This window comes from Physeter macrocephalus, chromosome 15 (assembly GCF_002837175.3).
Source record: "Physeter macrocephalus isolate SW-GA chromosome 15, ASM283717v5, whole genome shotgun sequence".
In the NCBI taxonomy this organism is placed as follows: domain Eukaryota; kingdom Metazoa; phylum Chordata; class Mammalia; order Artiodactyla; family Physeteridae; genus Physeter; species Physeter macrocephalus.
In genome coordinates, this window is record NC_041228.1 from 43,322,564 (window position 1) to 43,340,739 (window position 18,176).

Below are 18,176 nucleotides of genomic sequence, written 5' to 3' on the forward strand. Positions count from 1 at the left end.
AAACAATACATCTCTCTCCTTTATTTTCTGCTGCTTGCCAAATGTATTCTTATTTTTAGTGCTTTTCATTACCTAGCAAACTGAACCATTATTTGTGTTTGCTTATTATCCATCTTTTTACAAGGTTCAAGATAATAGGCATTTGGTCTGTTTTGCCGAACTATTTTATTTTCAGTACCTTGAACACTGTTTCTATATAGTGTAAGTGCTCAGTAATTTTTAATGAATGAATGAAAGCACTGTTTAAGAAAATAAAATATAAGAATTCTTATGACCATAAGTGAACATTTTCAGTTATGCTTAGGCACAAGGTTAACTAAGAAAAATTATAATTGGTGATATGTCCTGATGTTACACTATTTATAATACTATTCTCAGAGATTCTAGCAACTCTATCTGCTAACCATAAAAAATAATGTCTCATGCAATTAGGAGCTTGGATACAGGTTAAAAAAAATAATAATAATAGTAGTAATAATATATCATATATAGATATATAAACACATAGGTATAACTTTTTTGTTTCCTTATGGATAACAATATTTTGTTACTTGCTAGCCAAAGTAACCTTAGGTCAGAGATTTCACAATGTACTCAATAACTATGTGTATATACTCATAGAGGTTTGATAATCAGTTGCTAATATTTGTTCAAAGAGCAATTTTATAGTACAGATTTCCTGTGTGAAAATGCAAGTTTTAATGTTTCTTATTTTGAAATGCCCAATTTTCAGCATTAAGTCGAGATTAATTTTGAAAAAAAAAATTACTAAATTCTATTATAGAATAAATAGCAAAGTTTACACATTCTTAGTGTATTTTTCCCTTATATAAGTTATGGTAAGTCCAGGCATTAACACGAAAGTTAATATGTTTTATTGTTCCAAGTTCATTACTTAGCTGTATCATTAGCATATTTGGGGAAGGCCTTTTATATTTCTTCCCCAAAATGATCTTGGATTTTACATGCAAAGCGAGAAGCTTTATAATGAGATATTGACAGAAGCACACACTCTCTATTAAGAATCTCAGATTGTATTGAAGGAATTTAACTTTCAACGTCATGATTTCAGAGAAATTTTCTATTTGTATTGGCAATATTAATAATGCAGTCATCTAAATATATATTTGTTATTAAGACCTATACATAATGGATAATAGAATCTATATTCTTACTAAGCCATAAAAACTGTTTTCCATATCATAGAATTTTTACTAGAATATTAATTTTGCAACTTTATTTTAAACATACAAAAGGTGGCATTTCATTATTATAAATATGTCTCATAAGTATAAGATATAATATGTAGTTATTTTAGAGAAAATCAAACAGAATGTTATGGCTGTTTTGATGAAGGTAATTGAGATTGAGGATTAAGAATGACATTTGTCATCATTTATCAACCTGAACTTTGTTTTATTCCTGTACTTAGTTTTGGTTTTACAGTATCAAGAAAATTCTATTAATACAAATAAATAGTTAAAATATTAATGTAACTTTTTAATAGTACAGATCTAGCAATTTATGGATACTCTTCAACTAAACTGAACAAAAATCTCTAGAGAAGTGTAGTTAGAAATTTTATTCCAGAACTAAAACACAGGTATTATCTAAGGACAACCTGCAGTTTTTATCATGAATATAAAGTTTCAGTAACCAAAGTATAATAGTCCTTCTAACTATGCATGTGCCTTTCACTTTTTATTGCAAAACAGTTAAGCTATAATAAGAACATGCATCAAATAGGAACACCAGTGTCTTGTCTAGCATTTTTAAGGAAAATGCATCTGTGCTACAATAGTATATTCACTTGTATAATTCTTTGTCTGTGGACATTTAAAGTCCTGAATTATTAAAAGTCAACTGTATAGAAACAACTTTCCTAACCTATGACACATGTCCAAGAAAATCAAATATAAGTACAGCAAAGTCAAAAGAGATAAACAACTAGTAAAACTAGCACTGCAAAGCAATGTACTGCTTGTTTCCGTTATATTAGAATGTGAAATGTATTGGATTGTGCATGTTAAATTTTTTTTTAATGTAGAATATCTTTAAAAATAAGAAATTGAATAAAATATTGATTTGAATTAGACTCTTAAAAGTTAAATTTTATAAACTCTTGGGAAACTATTGAAACATTATTCTAAGAGATATATCAAAATACAATATATGATTTAAACAAAATATTAAAAATTGTTCAAATAACTTAAAAAGGCATGAAAAGTGAAACAGAAACAAATCAAAGGAAACAAAAAGAAAACAAACATAAAATGGTAGACCTAAATAAAAATCCATTAATAGTTTCATTAAATGCATATGTTTAAACATACCAATGAAAGGACAGAGGATTTTCAGGTTGAAATTTTATAAACTGATGTAAATATAGGCTGTAGATAAGAAATTCACTTCAAATATAATGAGATTAAAGCTAAAAGGATGGAAGAGAAGCACTTCTTGAATGGAAAGTAAGGACCTCAAAAGTCTGCTCTTCTATAAAAGCAAGAACAATGACAAAAAATTGTCAAAATCAACTTTTTCAGAGATCTACAAATTTTCAAAAAATTTAAAACAGTGCAAAGAGTGTTTATTTGAGAAAAACAGCTAACTCTGAGTAAGAACATCAAGCTTTGTTTTGTTCAACTTGCCTTAATCCCATCTTCCTCTCCTCAGCTTTGCAACAATAGTAGTCATGAAAAACAGCAACCTGAAGTCACTGGAGAGGCAGAATGGGTTTGGAGCTACCTCAAATCCCATCCTCTGAGAACTGTCACTATTTGACATGTCTGGGAGCTCACTGAAAATCCCCATTCTCAGAAGTTGTCTTTATTTGACCTGACTTAGAGCTCATTCTGTGTGAAGAGTCCTTTCTTGATGGCATTTGGCAAAAACAATCAGTGGCAAGCATTTAACATCACGACTACCCGAGGCAGCATTACTAGTTGGGGCTAGCATAAGGCTGACCTAAAATTGTTTTTAAAACTGGGCAATGAGATGTTCATAGTGTCTTTTAAAATCCCTGACATAGACTCTTGGGAATCTAGAAAGTCATGAACCTGTGCAGGACTATGCCATGTCCAGTAAAGACCTGGAAAGGCCATAAGCTCTCACTTTTTGCCGACCTTGAGGAAGCTAGCAGGAAGTGAAGGCTAATGCAGAATTATAAAGTCCTGTCAAAGTATGGAACACCTGTTCAACAAACCTGGAAGATTTATTGGTTAAAGACATTTAAGAAAATACCTGTCCAGTTATTAGATGAACATCAAGCTAAGTGACTCCATATAACAAAGAATACAGACTCTACAGAATTAGACCATAAAAGTCACTAAACAAACAAACAGTAACACCAACAAAAGAAGAACAAAGAGCAGCAACAACAAATCCTAGGGGAGATCTGCTTGGCAGAGTTGCCACATTACATTATTTAACTGTTGCTACATAACATTATTTTGTAGAAAACTGTTTTCTACAAAAATTATGAAACACACAAAAAAATCAGCAAATTACAGTCCATACACAGAAAAAGAATAGAAAGCATCTCTAGGCAAGTTCAGACCTTGGACTTATTAGACAAAGACTTTAAATCAGCCATTTAAAATATGTTCAAAAAATAAAGAAAACCATGTCTAAAGAATTAAAGTATGAGAATGATGTATCAACAAATAGAAAATATTATTATATAAATGTAAATTATGTATATAAAAAATAGAAATTCTGGACTTGAAAAAATGTAATAACCAATGTAAAAATTTTGCTAGAGGGGCTTCACAGTAGATTTGAACTTATAGGAGAAACAGGGAACATGAAGAGAGGTTACCTGAGATTATCCAGTCTGAGGAACATGAATAAAAAATAATGAATGAGATATGACAAAAAATGAACAGAGCCATAGATGCCTATAGGACTCTATCTAGCATACCAGTCTATGCATAATAATAGTTCCAGAATGAGAAGAGGAAGAGAGAGTGTCAAAAAGAATATTTAATAGATAAAAACCTTCTTGAAATATGATGAAAAACTTTAATTTGTATATCCAAGAACCTCACAACATTTTGAGAAGGATAAACTGAGAGATCCACACCTGGCTACATCATAGTCAAACTGCTGAAAGTCAAACATAAAGAGTAAATCTTGAAAGCAGAAAGTAAAAAGTAATTCATTATATATGATGTGATGAAAGCAAAAGAGCGTCAACCAAAAATTCTACATCTAGCACAACTGTCCTTCAAAAAAGTGAGAAATCAAGATGTTCTTGGATAAACAAAACCAGAAAATTTGTCAATAGTACACCTGCCCTATAAGAAACACTAAAAGAAGTCCTCCAGGCTAAAATGAAAGTACATAAGGCAGTTACTAGAATCCACAAACAGAAAAAATAAGTTAACACCAGTAACAGTAACTGCATAGGTAAATATATCTACAAGTGTTTTTGTGTATAACTTTCTTCTTCTCCTGGCTGACTTATGAAAGGATGATAAAGCAGTATTTAGATGGAGATTTATACCTGTTAATGACTATATTAATAAAGAAGAAAGGTTTCAAATCAATAACCTAAATTTCTATTTAAAAAATTAGAAAAAAAAGTGCAAACTAAATTCAAAGCTATCTGAGGGAAGGAAATAAGAAAGATTAGAGTGGAAATAAACAAAATACAAAACATAAAAATGGTAGAAAAAAATAGACAAAACCCAAAATTTGTTATTTAGAAAGATCAACGAAATTGAAAAAACCTGTGTAGTTAAGACTAAGGAAAAAAAAGAACAAATTACTAATACTGGTAATAAGACAGTGTACACTACTATCAACCTTACACATATAACATGGATTATAAGAGAATACTATGAACAATTGTACACTAAAAATTAGATAACCTAGATACAATAATACCAAGTGCTAGTGATGATGCAAAGCTATCAGAACTCTTATTCATTGCTGGTGGGAATGCAAACACTCTGAAAAATGGTTTGGCAATTTCTTACAGTTAAATATATACTTACCATATGACTCAGCAAGCTTACCCTAGATAAATGAAAACTTATGTTCACATAAAAACCAGCATACCTGTGTTTATAGTAGCTCTTGTCATACTTGCCAAACACTGGACATAACCCAAATGTACTTCAATGAGTGAATGGATAAACAAGTTCTGGTACCGTCCTATAATGGAATACTAACCAGCAATAGAGAAGAATAAAATGCTGATACATACAACTTGGGTGAAATTTAAAGGCCTTAGGCTGAATAAAAGAAGCCCTTGTCACATTATTCCTGCATTATTGAAAAGACAAAGCTATAGCAATGGACAATATATCAGTGGTTGCCAGAAATTATGGTAGGAAAGGAGGGTGAGTTTAGAAAGTTAGTGCCAGGGAGTTTTTTGAAATGATATAACTTTTCTATATCTTGATTATAGTAGTAATTACATGATCTATACATAAGCATTAAAATTCATAGAACTGTATACCAAAAGGAAAAAAAATGTTATATTCACTGTATGATAAGTAAAAAATAAAATATAATGAAATAATGTAATAGGATCATATTGGAGGGAGGAAGCATAAATCAGTCCATCAGAAAGTGTAGAGATGAGAGAGAAAGCTTTTGTTACTTAAACTATGTCATAGGAAATTAAAATACAGAACTGTGATGACTGGTGTAATTGAGAAGAGAGAAACGAGATGATTGAGGCCCCATATTGGCTTTGTAGGCTTGAATTTCTCTCATATCAAATGTAATGAGCAATTGCTAAATTGCTACTTTTGTTATTGTATTATTGATATAACCAAAATCAGACCCAACTGTATTTAAAAAGCTGTCTACTTATAAAATCTAGATTACATAAATGTGTTTTTTCCTGGGTATAAGTACTCAGAAGGCAGGAGCTTCATATTTTATATATTTTTTTTACAATCATGTGGGCATAGGTATTTTTCATGAAGCCATAAAAAATTAAAATGTTAAATATCTTTTTGGGTATAATGGAGGGATCTGGTTTTAGTTATAAAGAACTTAAAAATGCCCCTGTAAACGTTTTCACTTAGTAGACTGAAACCACGTTTTGCAATATATACTTTTGGATATCATAGTCAGCAAGGAGAACGCTACATTAATGACAGGTGCACTATTTGGCGAAGTATGAGGTGTGTAATAATTTTAAAAACTGTCTATTTATTATAAATACTGCTTCAAATGTTCATATCAACTTTAATATAAATTTAGAAGTATTATTCTTTAAGAGATTATAGGACTTGAATTGAAATAGAACACATTATTTAACCAATGGCAAGTGAAGTAGAATGATAAAATCTCACTTTAACATTGAGTCTTTTAAGCATATTTGAATATGCTTTATGACAGACACATCATCCAGAATATTGCATATGTCTACAAAAAGCAGATTGGTTAAGATAATCGTTTCTTTTGTTTATTTTGTCCCCGTTGCACCCAGAGTTTATTATAGGGCATATATAGCATAAGAAATGACTTCTTGGCTTCAAATCTATAATATTGAAATTTCTTTTTAGATTCTCATTAGAAACTTGCTTTGTAACCCTGAGTGGAGACATCTGATGTGTCACCAGTTTCATTGCTCTGAACTGTTTATATCTCAGCAGGAATAATGACATGAATAGTTTGACTGTTGAGATGTGAAATCAGAGTGAACACTTGTCAAGATTTTTTCAGCAAAATTAAATGTTGCTAATTTAAAATGGGTCAGAGTAATATTTTTCTATATTTTTTATTCCATAATTTAAATTTAGATCATTTGATATACATTTTTACAATTGGCTCATTTCTGGATCATTAAACCCATCATCAAATAATATTTATTAAGCTGCTGCATGCTCATAGATCCAGAATGACTGCTATACCATTGCAGTTAAGGAAATAGCATACACACTTCTTAAAAAAAAAAAATAGCTCTTCAGCCAAATAAATACTTTTATGTGCCTAATGAACATAGATATAGCATTTCTTCATCCTCCCATCCATTTGTCTCACTTCTCCCTGGCATTTCTAATTCTAAAAATCTATATAGAATTTTAAAGGTACTTTTGAATCATTAGCAAACACATTATAAAATATACTGCACATTAAATTTTGATGGTATACTTTAGATAAACTGCTTTCAGATTTACTTCAGTGTGAGGAAGATGTGGAAATTAAAGTTAGCAGTTGTATTATTTTGATAGACTACAGGGGTAAGTTTTGGAAAGTAATTGTTCTTTGAAAGGAGAGGGAATAAAATGGAAACAAGGCCAAATAGGAGAATATAAAATAGTTGAAGAGATTATATGGTCAAATGTTAACTCCCACTCAGAATGACATATGATTATATTTGAGACTCATTTGACCCAATTCTTAGCTAACAGTTTGGTTAACAAAAAAAGTATATTATTCTAGTCAATGCTTTTGTTGTTGCTATTGTTAAATCTGTTTTCCTCACAGGGTGCGTAATAGCTCTTTTGTTACCCATTAGTGGGGTCACCAGGTGGTATACACAAAAAAAGCAAATTTGGTGACACTAACTCAGTTTTGTTCATTTTTGGTTGTTAAATGTGGTAAAGAACATTGAAACTAATGTCTAAATATAGCTATCCTACATCATTTATCTAGCCATATTCTGTCCTCCACAGAGAGCAAACAAAAGTTAAATACTTTTTTCTAAAGAATTCAGCAACTGAAAGTTAATTATTTGCAGATCAGTCTTTAGTTTCTTACTTAGAGAAACTTTGAGGATACTTCTCAGATTGATTATTGAATACTTAATATATCCATAATAAAATAAATTTCTAATGAACTGTTATTCTTCAATTATGAAGACAGAGTTAACCTTACCTATTTAATGGGATCTTATGTAATTTCATTTATTTCCACATGTCTCCAAATGCTTCTAAAGGTTTACTCTCTTTGCTTTATCTTATTCTCTAAAAGAATTTTTTATCTTTGTTGATATTCACTGCACAGCAAATCAAAGATGTCTGTCAAATCTTCTTCCTGAAAAAGTAAGAGAGAAGGAAAAATTGACCTTAGGGTGACCAGTTTATGGTTTCCATAACTGGGAATTACTTTGCAACTTTGTCTCCCATTTTTACTCTATTTAAAGGTTCTTTGACATTTCAGATGGCTGTTAAACTTAAATTATAGCTCATTGTCTGAAATTATTTCTTTCTAGGTAAACAGGATTATAAAAAAACCAAACCTATTTTACGAGCAACCAAATTAAAAGCAGAAGCAAAGAAAACAGCAATAGGAATAAAGGTACCGTATTTGATAACTTTAAAATTTGATATATTGCATGCCATCTCATTTTCTAAAACTGGATTGCATAAATGTTGAATTCCAAATGTTTTATGACATTTCAAAATCTAAGTCAAATGCCAGGATTAAAGGCTCTTAAAGAGAATTTACTTAATGAGAAACATCCTTCCCATTCTAAGATTTTATTAGGTCTTAGAATAAGACCTAATGTCACTTAAGAGAAACAGTTACACTTAAAGTTGCAATTTACTTTTTCTCCAGCTATTGTATTTATTGTTCAAACACTTCAGTGATATATGTGGCCTGGATCAAAAACTTTTCTCACTTTCAATAAGTTTCATTTTATGGTTGTTTAACTTTTAATTATAATTGTATATACTTAGATCGTTAATATATGTAAGTTTACACATGTATTATTTTTGTTGTCAGTACTCTCTATGATGAAATTCTAATGATGTTCCCAAACTTGTTCTTTTAGAAAACCAGTGTTTTAACTGCTTAAGAGGGATAAAAGCAACTGAGAATGATGTTAGCAGATGTTAATCCAATGTGCTAGCACAATGAAGTTCAACAAAATTACATTTACATTGTCACCCATGTCAACTCTGCCAAGTGTTTAGAGTAAAATTAAACTACAAATAGAAAAATTAATTTGACGGCTCTACTGTCAAATGTGCAAAAGTAAAGTGACTAGTACATATATTTTATTTAAATATTAAAATGTTAAAAGGAGATTTTGGGTTTTATCTGGCAGATGAAAAATCAATTTTTCTAAGTTATAGCTTATAGCAAATGCCAAGGTATTACTACCAAGCTGTAACAGCTGTTGAACTGCCAGATGATATATTTGGTTGTCTTCCAGAATTTGCTATTATGATCATGAAACACTGCCTTCTTTTTACTCCTGATTACTGATTTTGATCAAGCATTTCTGTGTGCTGCGGTATGTTTTCACAGCACAATCTCCTCAGTTAGTGCTGTGTGTCAGTTTTTAACGAAAAAAAAAAAAAAGAGAATTGCCTTTTTGTTTGAAAGAGAGATGATTAATCTTTTGAAGTTTTCTTCTAATTTCATGTGAAATTTCATTCATCTTTAAAATTATTTCCATGACACAAACTTTCTAAAACCAGTGGTTAGTTTCTTATTTTGTAGTTAGTTACCTGATGATTGTCTCTTGTAATGAGAGCACTGTCTGTCATTTTCCAGGAAAGCAATATGTCACTTATTTTTATCTTTCACAAATAGTTTTTGTCTTGTTAGAAGAATATTGGGGTAGCACACTCCACTTGTGGCACAGTATAATGAGCAGCTGCAAATTAGAATTTGAAAAATAGTGCAGCCATGCATTTATTGATATATACCACTTTCCTGTATATATCCTCTATCTCATTTGCTCTTATCATTTTTGCTATGGTTTTAACTTGAGGAAATAACCATATTCCTAGTATAAGTCTACCTTATAGTGCAATCTAATGTCTTTTTAAAAACAATATAGAATTTGTTTATCTTTTCTGAGAAAAAAATTGTCCTTAGATTTCATTTATGATTTAAAATATGTACAGAAAAGTTTCTGACATGAAAACAGCTCCTTTTTAATAAACTAGCATATCATTTTGATTTGTAAACCTGTGAAAAACAAAAACCTTATCTTTAAACACTGTTTACTTTGCTTGAAAATTTATGTAAAGAGTCCATTAAAATAATAGGAAACTTTTTAGAATCAGAACCATGGAGGTGTTTTACATTTTAAATCTGGCATACTAATTAGTTTGCCGTGTCAAATTTTGATTGCCTTGTCATTTTAGCATAGTATTTTAAATAACGAAGTTTCTTTCAGCAATTGCCATTTAATGCTATTTAATTTCCCCAGTGAGTGATTTTATCCATGTTGATAATGTCAGAGAAGCAACTAAGGATTAATGAACATCAAACATGTTTGACTCTTATCTAGTTAATACAGAATGACCATAATGTTATAATATTTTATCACTTTACTACTTATTTTTTAGAATGAATCATTGCTATGCTCTTAAAATAATTTAAATCTACAGAATATATGAACAGCTGCAAGGAATAGAAAAATAACCACAATGATAAAACTGAACACGAAAGAGGCCTAGAATCACATGACTCCTCTTACTGTTACAATGATTGAGCTGAGTCTAAACTGGCACATTTGTAAAATGGATTTTATGCCATCTACCTCACAGTATAGTCAGAAGAGTTAAATAATACACTTAACATAAATATTTCTTTGAATTAGCTATTACTGGTTTGCATAAATAAGACTATCCTTGGATGTTTCTCATTGGCCTAAAGATCCCCTACTTCAACTAAGTCTGCTTTGTTTGACTATACTACATATTACAAAATGTTTTTAGTTTTGCTGTGAAGATAGTATTACGGATATTATTGCTGTAAAGTTTTCAAAACATTATGTAATTTTAATATACCTTGTACATAAATTATATAAATCTGACTCAATCCTTCATTTATTTAGAAATTGCTATGAGCGTTACAATGTTGTAGAACCTGTGGACAAAAATATGAATAAGACACAATTGTCTTGGAGGAATTTCTACAAGAAATCACATGATTGAGAAATCATGGATTAGAGATATAAAAATTACACAATAGGGTACTTACCCTCAGGGGCTTCTAGTGCTTTTTTATAAATGTATGTTTAGTGATAGAAAATTTCAAGGAACAGTAATGATTCAGAATAAGATATGAATATCACTTCTTCAAAATGTGGAATTATTTCTATTGAGAAGCTATTTTTAGTTCGTGTCTTTTACCAATATAAACAAAATGTCATAATTTATGACCCCAGTAATGAGTACCACCTAAAAAAAATATTTGCACAACTAATATTTGCTATTTGGTTGCTGTTCAATTTGAAGATTATTTTTCAAGAGTTGCAACATCAGGGAAAAATTTTTTAGAATGCAAATACCTGTGTTTCCTGGTATTTAGAAGGAAAAAGATAATCTATATTTGTTTATTAAGTAGTTTATTTGAAACAAGTTATTATAATAAAAAATAAGGATCAGAAATTTGATTTATCTCTTACATAAATAAAATATTCAAATGGCAACCAGATCCTGCTAACAACCCCTTGGGATGAGCCAGCTGGAAGCATTATTTTTGTTCTCTTTGTTATTCCTGATCTAAAACTAAAAATGGCCAAGGGTGGGGAGAGTCATAAATGCCTGTAGGTCTCTAAGTTATGGCTAGTGTGACCAGAATTCTGAAAGCAGTATTTTCAAATTTTACCACAGTTCTAACCCTCCAAGCATGCGGTCCCCACAATACTTATCTCCTTAACAGAATAGGGACATTCTGAAACAAATGATTTGCTGTACCTCCTCATCCAATACTTTGGAAGTCTCACCCCCCACACCATAGTATGTTGAATAGACTTAATTGAATTAATGGATCTTCTGAAGTTGTATTCTATGAATGTTCTCTGCTTCCTACCCTTAAACCCCTTTTTCATGCCTCTGGATATTCTGAAAATGTACAATGAAGATGATACAGAGCTGTTTGAAAGGATAAGAAGGAGTTGAAAAACAGAAATTAGAGGTGATTATCAATGAGATGAGAATCACAGACTCTAATCAAGAGTAAAAACTTTAGTCTTGTGTTAAGCTTATGGGAATGGTGACTGCTGTTGAACAGTTTTTTGTCCACTGTACAGAACAGATGGAGTTTGCAGTTGTGTGTCACTTGTTTATTACATCCTCTTAAAATTAGTAGCTGTGTAACCAGATGGGTCTGGGAGCACAGCTGTGGATACAAGAAAATAAATGAAACCTGTCTGATGCTGCCATGCCCTTTTGAGATGCCAAAGTATTCCAACTGCAACAGAGAAAAATTCACTTTAATTTGACATTATATTGATAGAGTAGATTGAGAAATCAAATCTTATAAAAATAGTTGACACTAAATCTTTCAACCTCATGTTTTTTATTAATATTTATTTTTATAGTTTGCAAATCTAAAAAAATATAATTATAAAGCTAAAAATCTGTATAAAATGTCCATTTGTAATTTCAAGATCCAAGTAAAAATTACATGTTGATTATAAACCAAATTTATTTTAATGTTTTTAAAGTTTATTAGGTGGCATATGTTGAATTATTAATTTTGCATTCTTTTGAAATGTAAACTACATTTGTGTAAGTGCAAATAAATTGCTTCTCCATAAAATAATGTCAGGAAGGGGTGTGATATGCAAGTGAGAATTACAAGGGAATATTTAAGCCCTTTAGGATACTGTATTGGCACTATTTATTCTTCTTTCTGTTTAGCCAAATGATATGTTAATATTGAGAAAATTCCTTCATGATGTGTGTGTGTGTGTGTGTGTATATATATATATATATATATATATATAAGTTTATAGACTTTTTGAAAAATAATATGATTTTTACCATTGTATATGTGGTAATTTTTTGGCTATTATTTCAACATAATTGATTAATATAATCCATATCAAATCACCAAATGAAGCATCCAGGACCATCCTTCATAGTTGTGTTAATTATATCATATCATGCTTCATGAGACAAGAGTACTTAGTTTTGTTCTGCCACATTGTAAACTATAGAATTTAGAATTAAAAAATGAGTTTAAAAAATAATATTGAATAAGGATGTTTACAGAGACATAATCTATAAACTGGTTATAATAGTTTCTTCCTATTAGAAAAGGAATGATAATTTAAAAAAGAATCTGTGTCCAAATGCTGTAGCTAATAATAAACGTATTGAAGCAAGAAATAATGTTATTTCTTTCTCAAATAGAAAAAGATAAACTGTGTAGGCACAAACTACATTGCTTACATCCAACAGTTTGATATCCAAACTACGAAAATATATTAAAATTATAAATGTTAATTTTACTATTAGAAAAACACAAATTTAAATAAAAATAATAATATACATCTATTATTATACCCACTGATGTACCTGTCATTATATTAGGTATTGTCAAGCACAAAAGTTTCTTTGCTTAATGACAGAAAGTGTTAAACAAAAAGAATGTGATTATTAATTCTAGGCTGTGGTTTTTTTATCTCGTGAAGCTGATAACGTTAACCAACCTCATTTCATGAATTTCAAATCTACTTTTTTTTTCCTTCCTCAGGAAGTTGGCCTTCTACTTGCAGCTATATTGGCCCTCCTACTGGCTTTCTATGCTTTCTTTTATCTCAGACTGTCCACAGACGTTGACCCTGATCTGGAACCAGATGAAGATTAGTTGAACAGCAATCAATGCATGAAAAGGATATAATTTTATAAAAGCACCTCTAGAGACCAATACTTTCTGAAGTACTGAGACAGCAAGATCTTGAATTTTTTCTGCTGGTATTTTGAGTTTGCAGAAATATCTTTTAAAATGTTGCATAGGATATCAAGAAAAGAACCTTACCTAGTAATGTAGTATGTGTGCTACCAGATACTTTTATAAATCTTTCTACTTTGACAGGCAACCTATTCATGGTGCATTTAGATAAAGTGAAAAACAGATCCTAAATTCTTCAGATGTCTTAGGCAATTTATGTGTATAACTCCATCACTTACAGATTACTAAATCTATTTTTGTTCCATATACATTCTAAGTAAAAGTATATATCCTCATTTACAGAAACATTCTCTAGTCACATTCAGAGCCTAAGAAGGAATGAAAAGTCATGGGAAATTTTTCATTTTACAGAGAAGCCCTGCTTTCTTTCCAGACGTAGTTTATATCATTAGAGAGACAATCTGCACATACATCTACAGTAATCTTTTTCCTTCTTTGCCAACTGTTCAGTGCACATGTGCTCCATCAGAAATGGCACCTGGATGACAGAAGCTCAAAGAGTCACATATGTCTCTAAAATAGAGTTGCTTTCCTCTTGGGCTGTCTGAACTGGTGTAAATAGAAAGTTCAGTTGATCTTGATTTTAATTAACTTATTACTCTATTAATATAAACTTGGAATTCTATTTTAATTATGTTGTCCTGTCTGCTTGCAGTATCAGTTTGCCCCTCTTGTTAAGGAGATATGTAGCAACCTGTTGTCTAATTGTGCAGTCTTTTTCACACAACGGTAATAGCCGAAGTCCTACCTACTCAGAGTCATTTTCTTGGGTTGTCTTTTATATCTGAACAATACAAACTTGTTTTACAAAATTGTATTTTGTGTCTTGGGAATTAAATCAATTAGAACCTTTTCATGAAAAGTAATAGAAGAAAATATATGTCTTATATTACTCACATATGGAGTTTTTTGTTTATATGATTTTTCAAGGTATTTTACATTTGTTGGAGTATAATGACTAATATATTCAGTATTTTTTACTGGTAATGGAATTTTTAAATAATTTTATAACATGAATACATAAAGATTAGAAAATGGAAAAATATGTGTCCACAGCAGAGTTGTTAGTTACTACCTTACATAAATATGTATAGAAAATGAATAGCTTGCAACATGTGCATAAGGTGTTTCATAGTAAATACATTGTATTTATAAAGAGTAAATAAAATGTTAAGATTGTTTCCATACTCTCCAAGAGAAGAAAGTATTGATAAATATCCTAGATAGTCTTTGAGACTTTTGCAGATAGCTGAATGTGGTTGTGTAGCATTATGTTCTGTAGAATTTTTTCAAGTAGCATAACTTATTTCATCAGTGTGAAAACAGCCAAAAGTTCCAGTATCCTCACAGATCATTTATGCCAAACATCTGAGGGCAAAATTTAGCCAGTGCTATTTCCTGGATTCTTCCCCTTGAAATCACAAACTTAAGAGACAGACCAATAGTTCCTATACACTCACCACAGTGGACAAATCCAAGTGGCATTTTTAGGAAAGGTTGCAGCATTTAATGCCATGTGGTATGTCTGTTTGTGAAGTGGGTGGCAAGAGAATATCCAAGCTGGCATTTTGGATATGATGGGTCTTTTACTTGCCTGAGTGACATGCCACATGTCAAGAAATACTGCTTTCCCCCACTCCTATCACATTTATGTGAACAATCTTCATTTAGTTATTTCCCCTCCCATCTGGTGTTAAATACAGTCATATAAAATAAAGATTATTTCTAATTTCAGTGGTAATTTAAATGCAAGGATATGTAATAATTGTCTATTAGATACCTAGCCAAGTGAGATATAACAATTTTCAGTATTTAAAATAGATGATTGTACTCTTGGAAATGTTTGAAAATTCATTACCCTGAAAAAAAAGAAGAAAACAACTTTACTATCCTGTTCTACTCTTGAGGTATTCTTTGGAGGAAAAATATTGTTTCTGATAGTAATGAATATTAGCCTAAACACAGCATAACTAACGTAACTGATTAACTTATGGTAAGTCCCAAAGGCTAAACTCTGATTTAAATAGATAGCAGGTAAAGTGAGACAATGTATGTTTACAAAATAATGTTTTTGTGAAATGCACATTTTTCAAACTCACATTAACTGGGAAGCAGCCAATCCTCTGTAGAGAAATCCCAAGTTGAAGTCTGGTTTGAATCTTTGAAGACAGAGAGGTGATATCTGGCCTGCAGGGGACTACACTTTTAAATAGTGAGTGGTATTTGGCATAAATCTGAGACTGGCACCATACAAATTTTAGGCATGGGTTTTTCCCCTCCAATAAGTCACTGCTCAGAGTAATTCAGAAGACAAAAACAAAAAAAAAATTAAATAACTTTTCAGAATGTTAGGATCTATCTGTTAACATACTCTTTCTGCAGAAGAAATTTCAACTAATGCAGCTAGACTTAACGTACAGCCTATAGAATACTGTGAATGAAGTTTGAATGATTGCTGGTTCTTATATTGCATGAAAAATACAGAATATGTAAATTCATTTGGGAGGCGATGTTGTAAAAATATAACCTCATCTAGAATTTCTTTTAAAACAAATGTGCTAAAATCCTATTTTAGTACCAGAATGAGGTTTGTTGTTGTTTTAAGGTGACAAAATATTTGAAGATTTTCCAATCTTTTTCAATTTTTTGTAAATGTAGGTGAAATACTCCCACTCCAACCAAGGATTACAAAATCCTGAGAATATGTTCTTATTCATTTCTGTAATTCCAGTAGTGTAGTGGTCTGCACATTTTTAATAAATGCATGTTAGAATTTAAGTTAATCTACTTCAGTCCTCTCAGAGCCTGGCACAGTTCTTGCATGTAACAGATGATCAAAAATTATTTGCATTTAATAAATAAAACTTAAAAATCACAATATTGATCAACTCAGCATTTAGCATTTATGGTCTTTGGTTGTATTGGGACACATATACTTTTAATCCTGGTTCTCTTTAAGATCAAGACAACTAGCATTAAATTTGCTACAGAACAGAAACGTTGCTCTTTTCTAGGAAATCAAATATGCTATTTTCACCTTAGTATTGTTAAAAATCATACTCATTGTTTTAAATTTAACTTAGTCTAAATCTTCACTCCCATTGAAAATAAAACTAAATTTTCATTATAATGCTTATATTTATGTGAAAACTAAAGTGTTATATTTTCCAGATTCTAAAATTATATAGTCATTGATAATTCTGTAGATCAAGTTATGCTTTAGATAAGCTTCAGAAATAAACTTCTAGAAATTAAACTTAAATTTTAATGTATTTCCTCCATAACATAAGGTTATTGAGCCAGAGACTAAGATAAACTTTTATGTTTTTCTTACCAACAATTAGGTTTCTTTACACTTACCTGAGGCTTCTCTGGAGAGATTCTCACCACTTTTCCCTTAGCAGCACTGCCTTCTTTTATTAGAATTGCTCCAATGCAGCCTGGATAGAATGTTTGCTAGATTTTGTTCCACTGACACCATATCTAAAATATCTAAAATCAGTGCAACCTACAGTAAAAATTGTAGCAGATGAATTCAGTGGCTACAGAAACACTTTACTATTTTGTATAGGTTTTAGCTATACAGGTACGTATAGAGGGAACTGGGAGAGTCACTTCAAGAACTATACCAGTGTGGAACTATCTATAGTGGGTCAGTAAATGTATTTAAAACAATTGAACTGCTGTCGTATTCAGCATTGTGCCTCTTTGTTAAACAGTTTTTTTTTTTAATCCCTAGCAACAGACATGAGATCCTTATTTCAAGAAAAATAAGATACTTTACATGCCAGAAGATTTTTTGATGACAGTACCCCCTCCTATTCTTCATTTTTTAAAACAACAACCAAAATGGTGGGGTGGCAGCCAAAATTTGAGGTACCAATGCCTCTCGAACAGATGTCGCACCATTATTTTTTAGCTCGTTTAGATGAATAAACATGTTAAACTGTGAAGTATTACATTTTAGATTTTTTCATTAAAAAAAGAGACAATCTGTTTACTGTCCTAATTGAGACAACAATCCTTGTGGTTGCCAGTTTTGGCAGTCATAACAATGAACTATAAATATTTGGACCAACCAAGTAAATGATGGCTATAAAGGCTATAGCATGTGTAAAGTTCTGTTTTCACGGGCACCCATCTTAGTATGGCACTTTTTTCTGACTTCTTCAAATACAATTGTTTGTGTAAATCTGAATTTTCATGGTGAGCCTAAAAGAAATTGATTTCAATATCTAATTTTGTTCTAGTTTATCATCCTTTTCAGTGTTCAACTATCCATCTGCTTGTAACAAATTGCTTCTGCAGTTGCTCTATTGAATGTGACAAGGCAGGTCTTATTGGATTGCCTTCTCTGTACATCCTAGGATAATACAGAATTCAGAGGGTTTTTTTTGTTGTTGTTCTCATATTTATAAAGTGAGGTTAAAAACATTTTTTAAAGTCTCTTAAATTGCAGTTTTTTAAAAGAAGATTTTATAAATAAACATGGCCACATATAACTCTTGCTGTAATGACCATGAGATGGAGGTCAGAGTCTTAGC

General features: G+C 30.9%; 1 protein-coding gene across 3 annotated transcripts in view; it reads left to right on the forward strand.

Moving 5' to 3' along the window:
- TRIQK (triple QxxK/R motif containing) overlaps positions 1 to 17,444 on the forward strand; it is a 94,439-nt gene extending 76,995 nt beyond the window's left edge. For all 3 annotated transcript variants that reach the window (XM_024115919.3, XM_007113843.4, XM_028500576.2), the window contains 2 exons: positions 8,177 to 8,262; positions 13,414 to 17,444. In XM_024115919.3, coding sequence (XP_023971687.1) covers positions 8,177 to 8,262; positions 13,414 to 13,527 — 200 coding nt within the window. In that variant the 3' untranslated portion in view covers positions 13,528 to 17,444. The remainder of the gene's footprint in view (positions 1 to 8,176; positions 8,263 to 13,413) is intronic.
- The last annotated feature ends 732 nt before the right edge of the window (positions 17,445 to 18,176 follow it).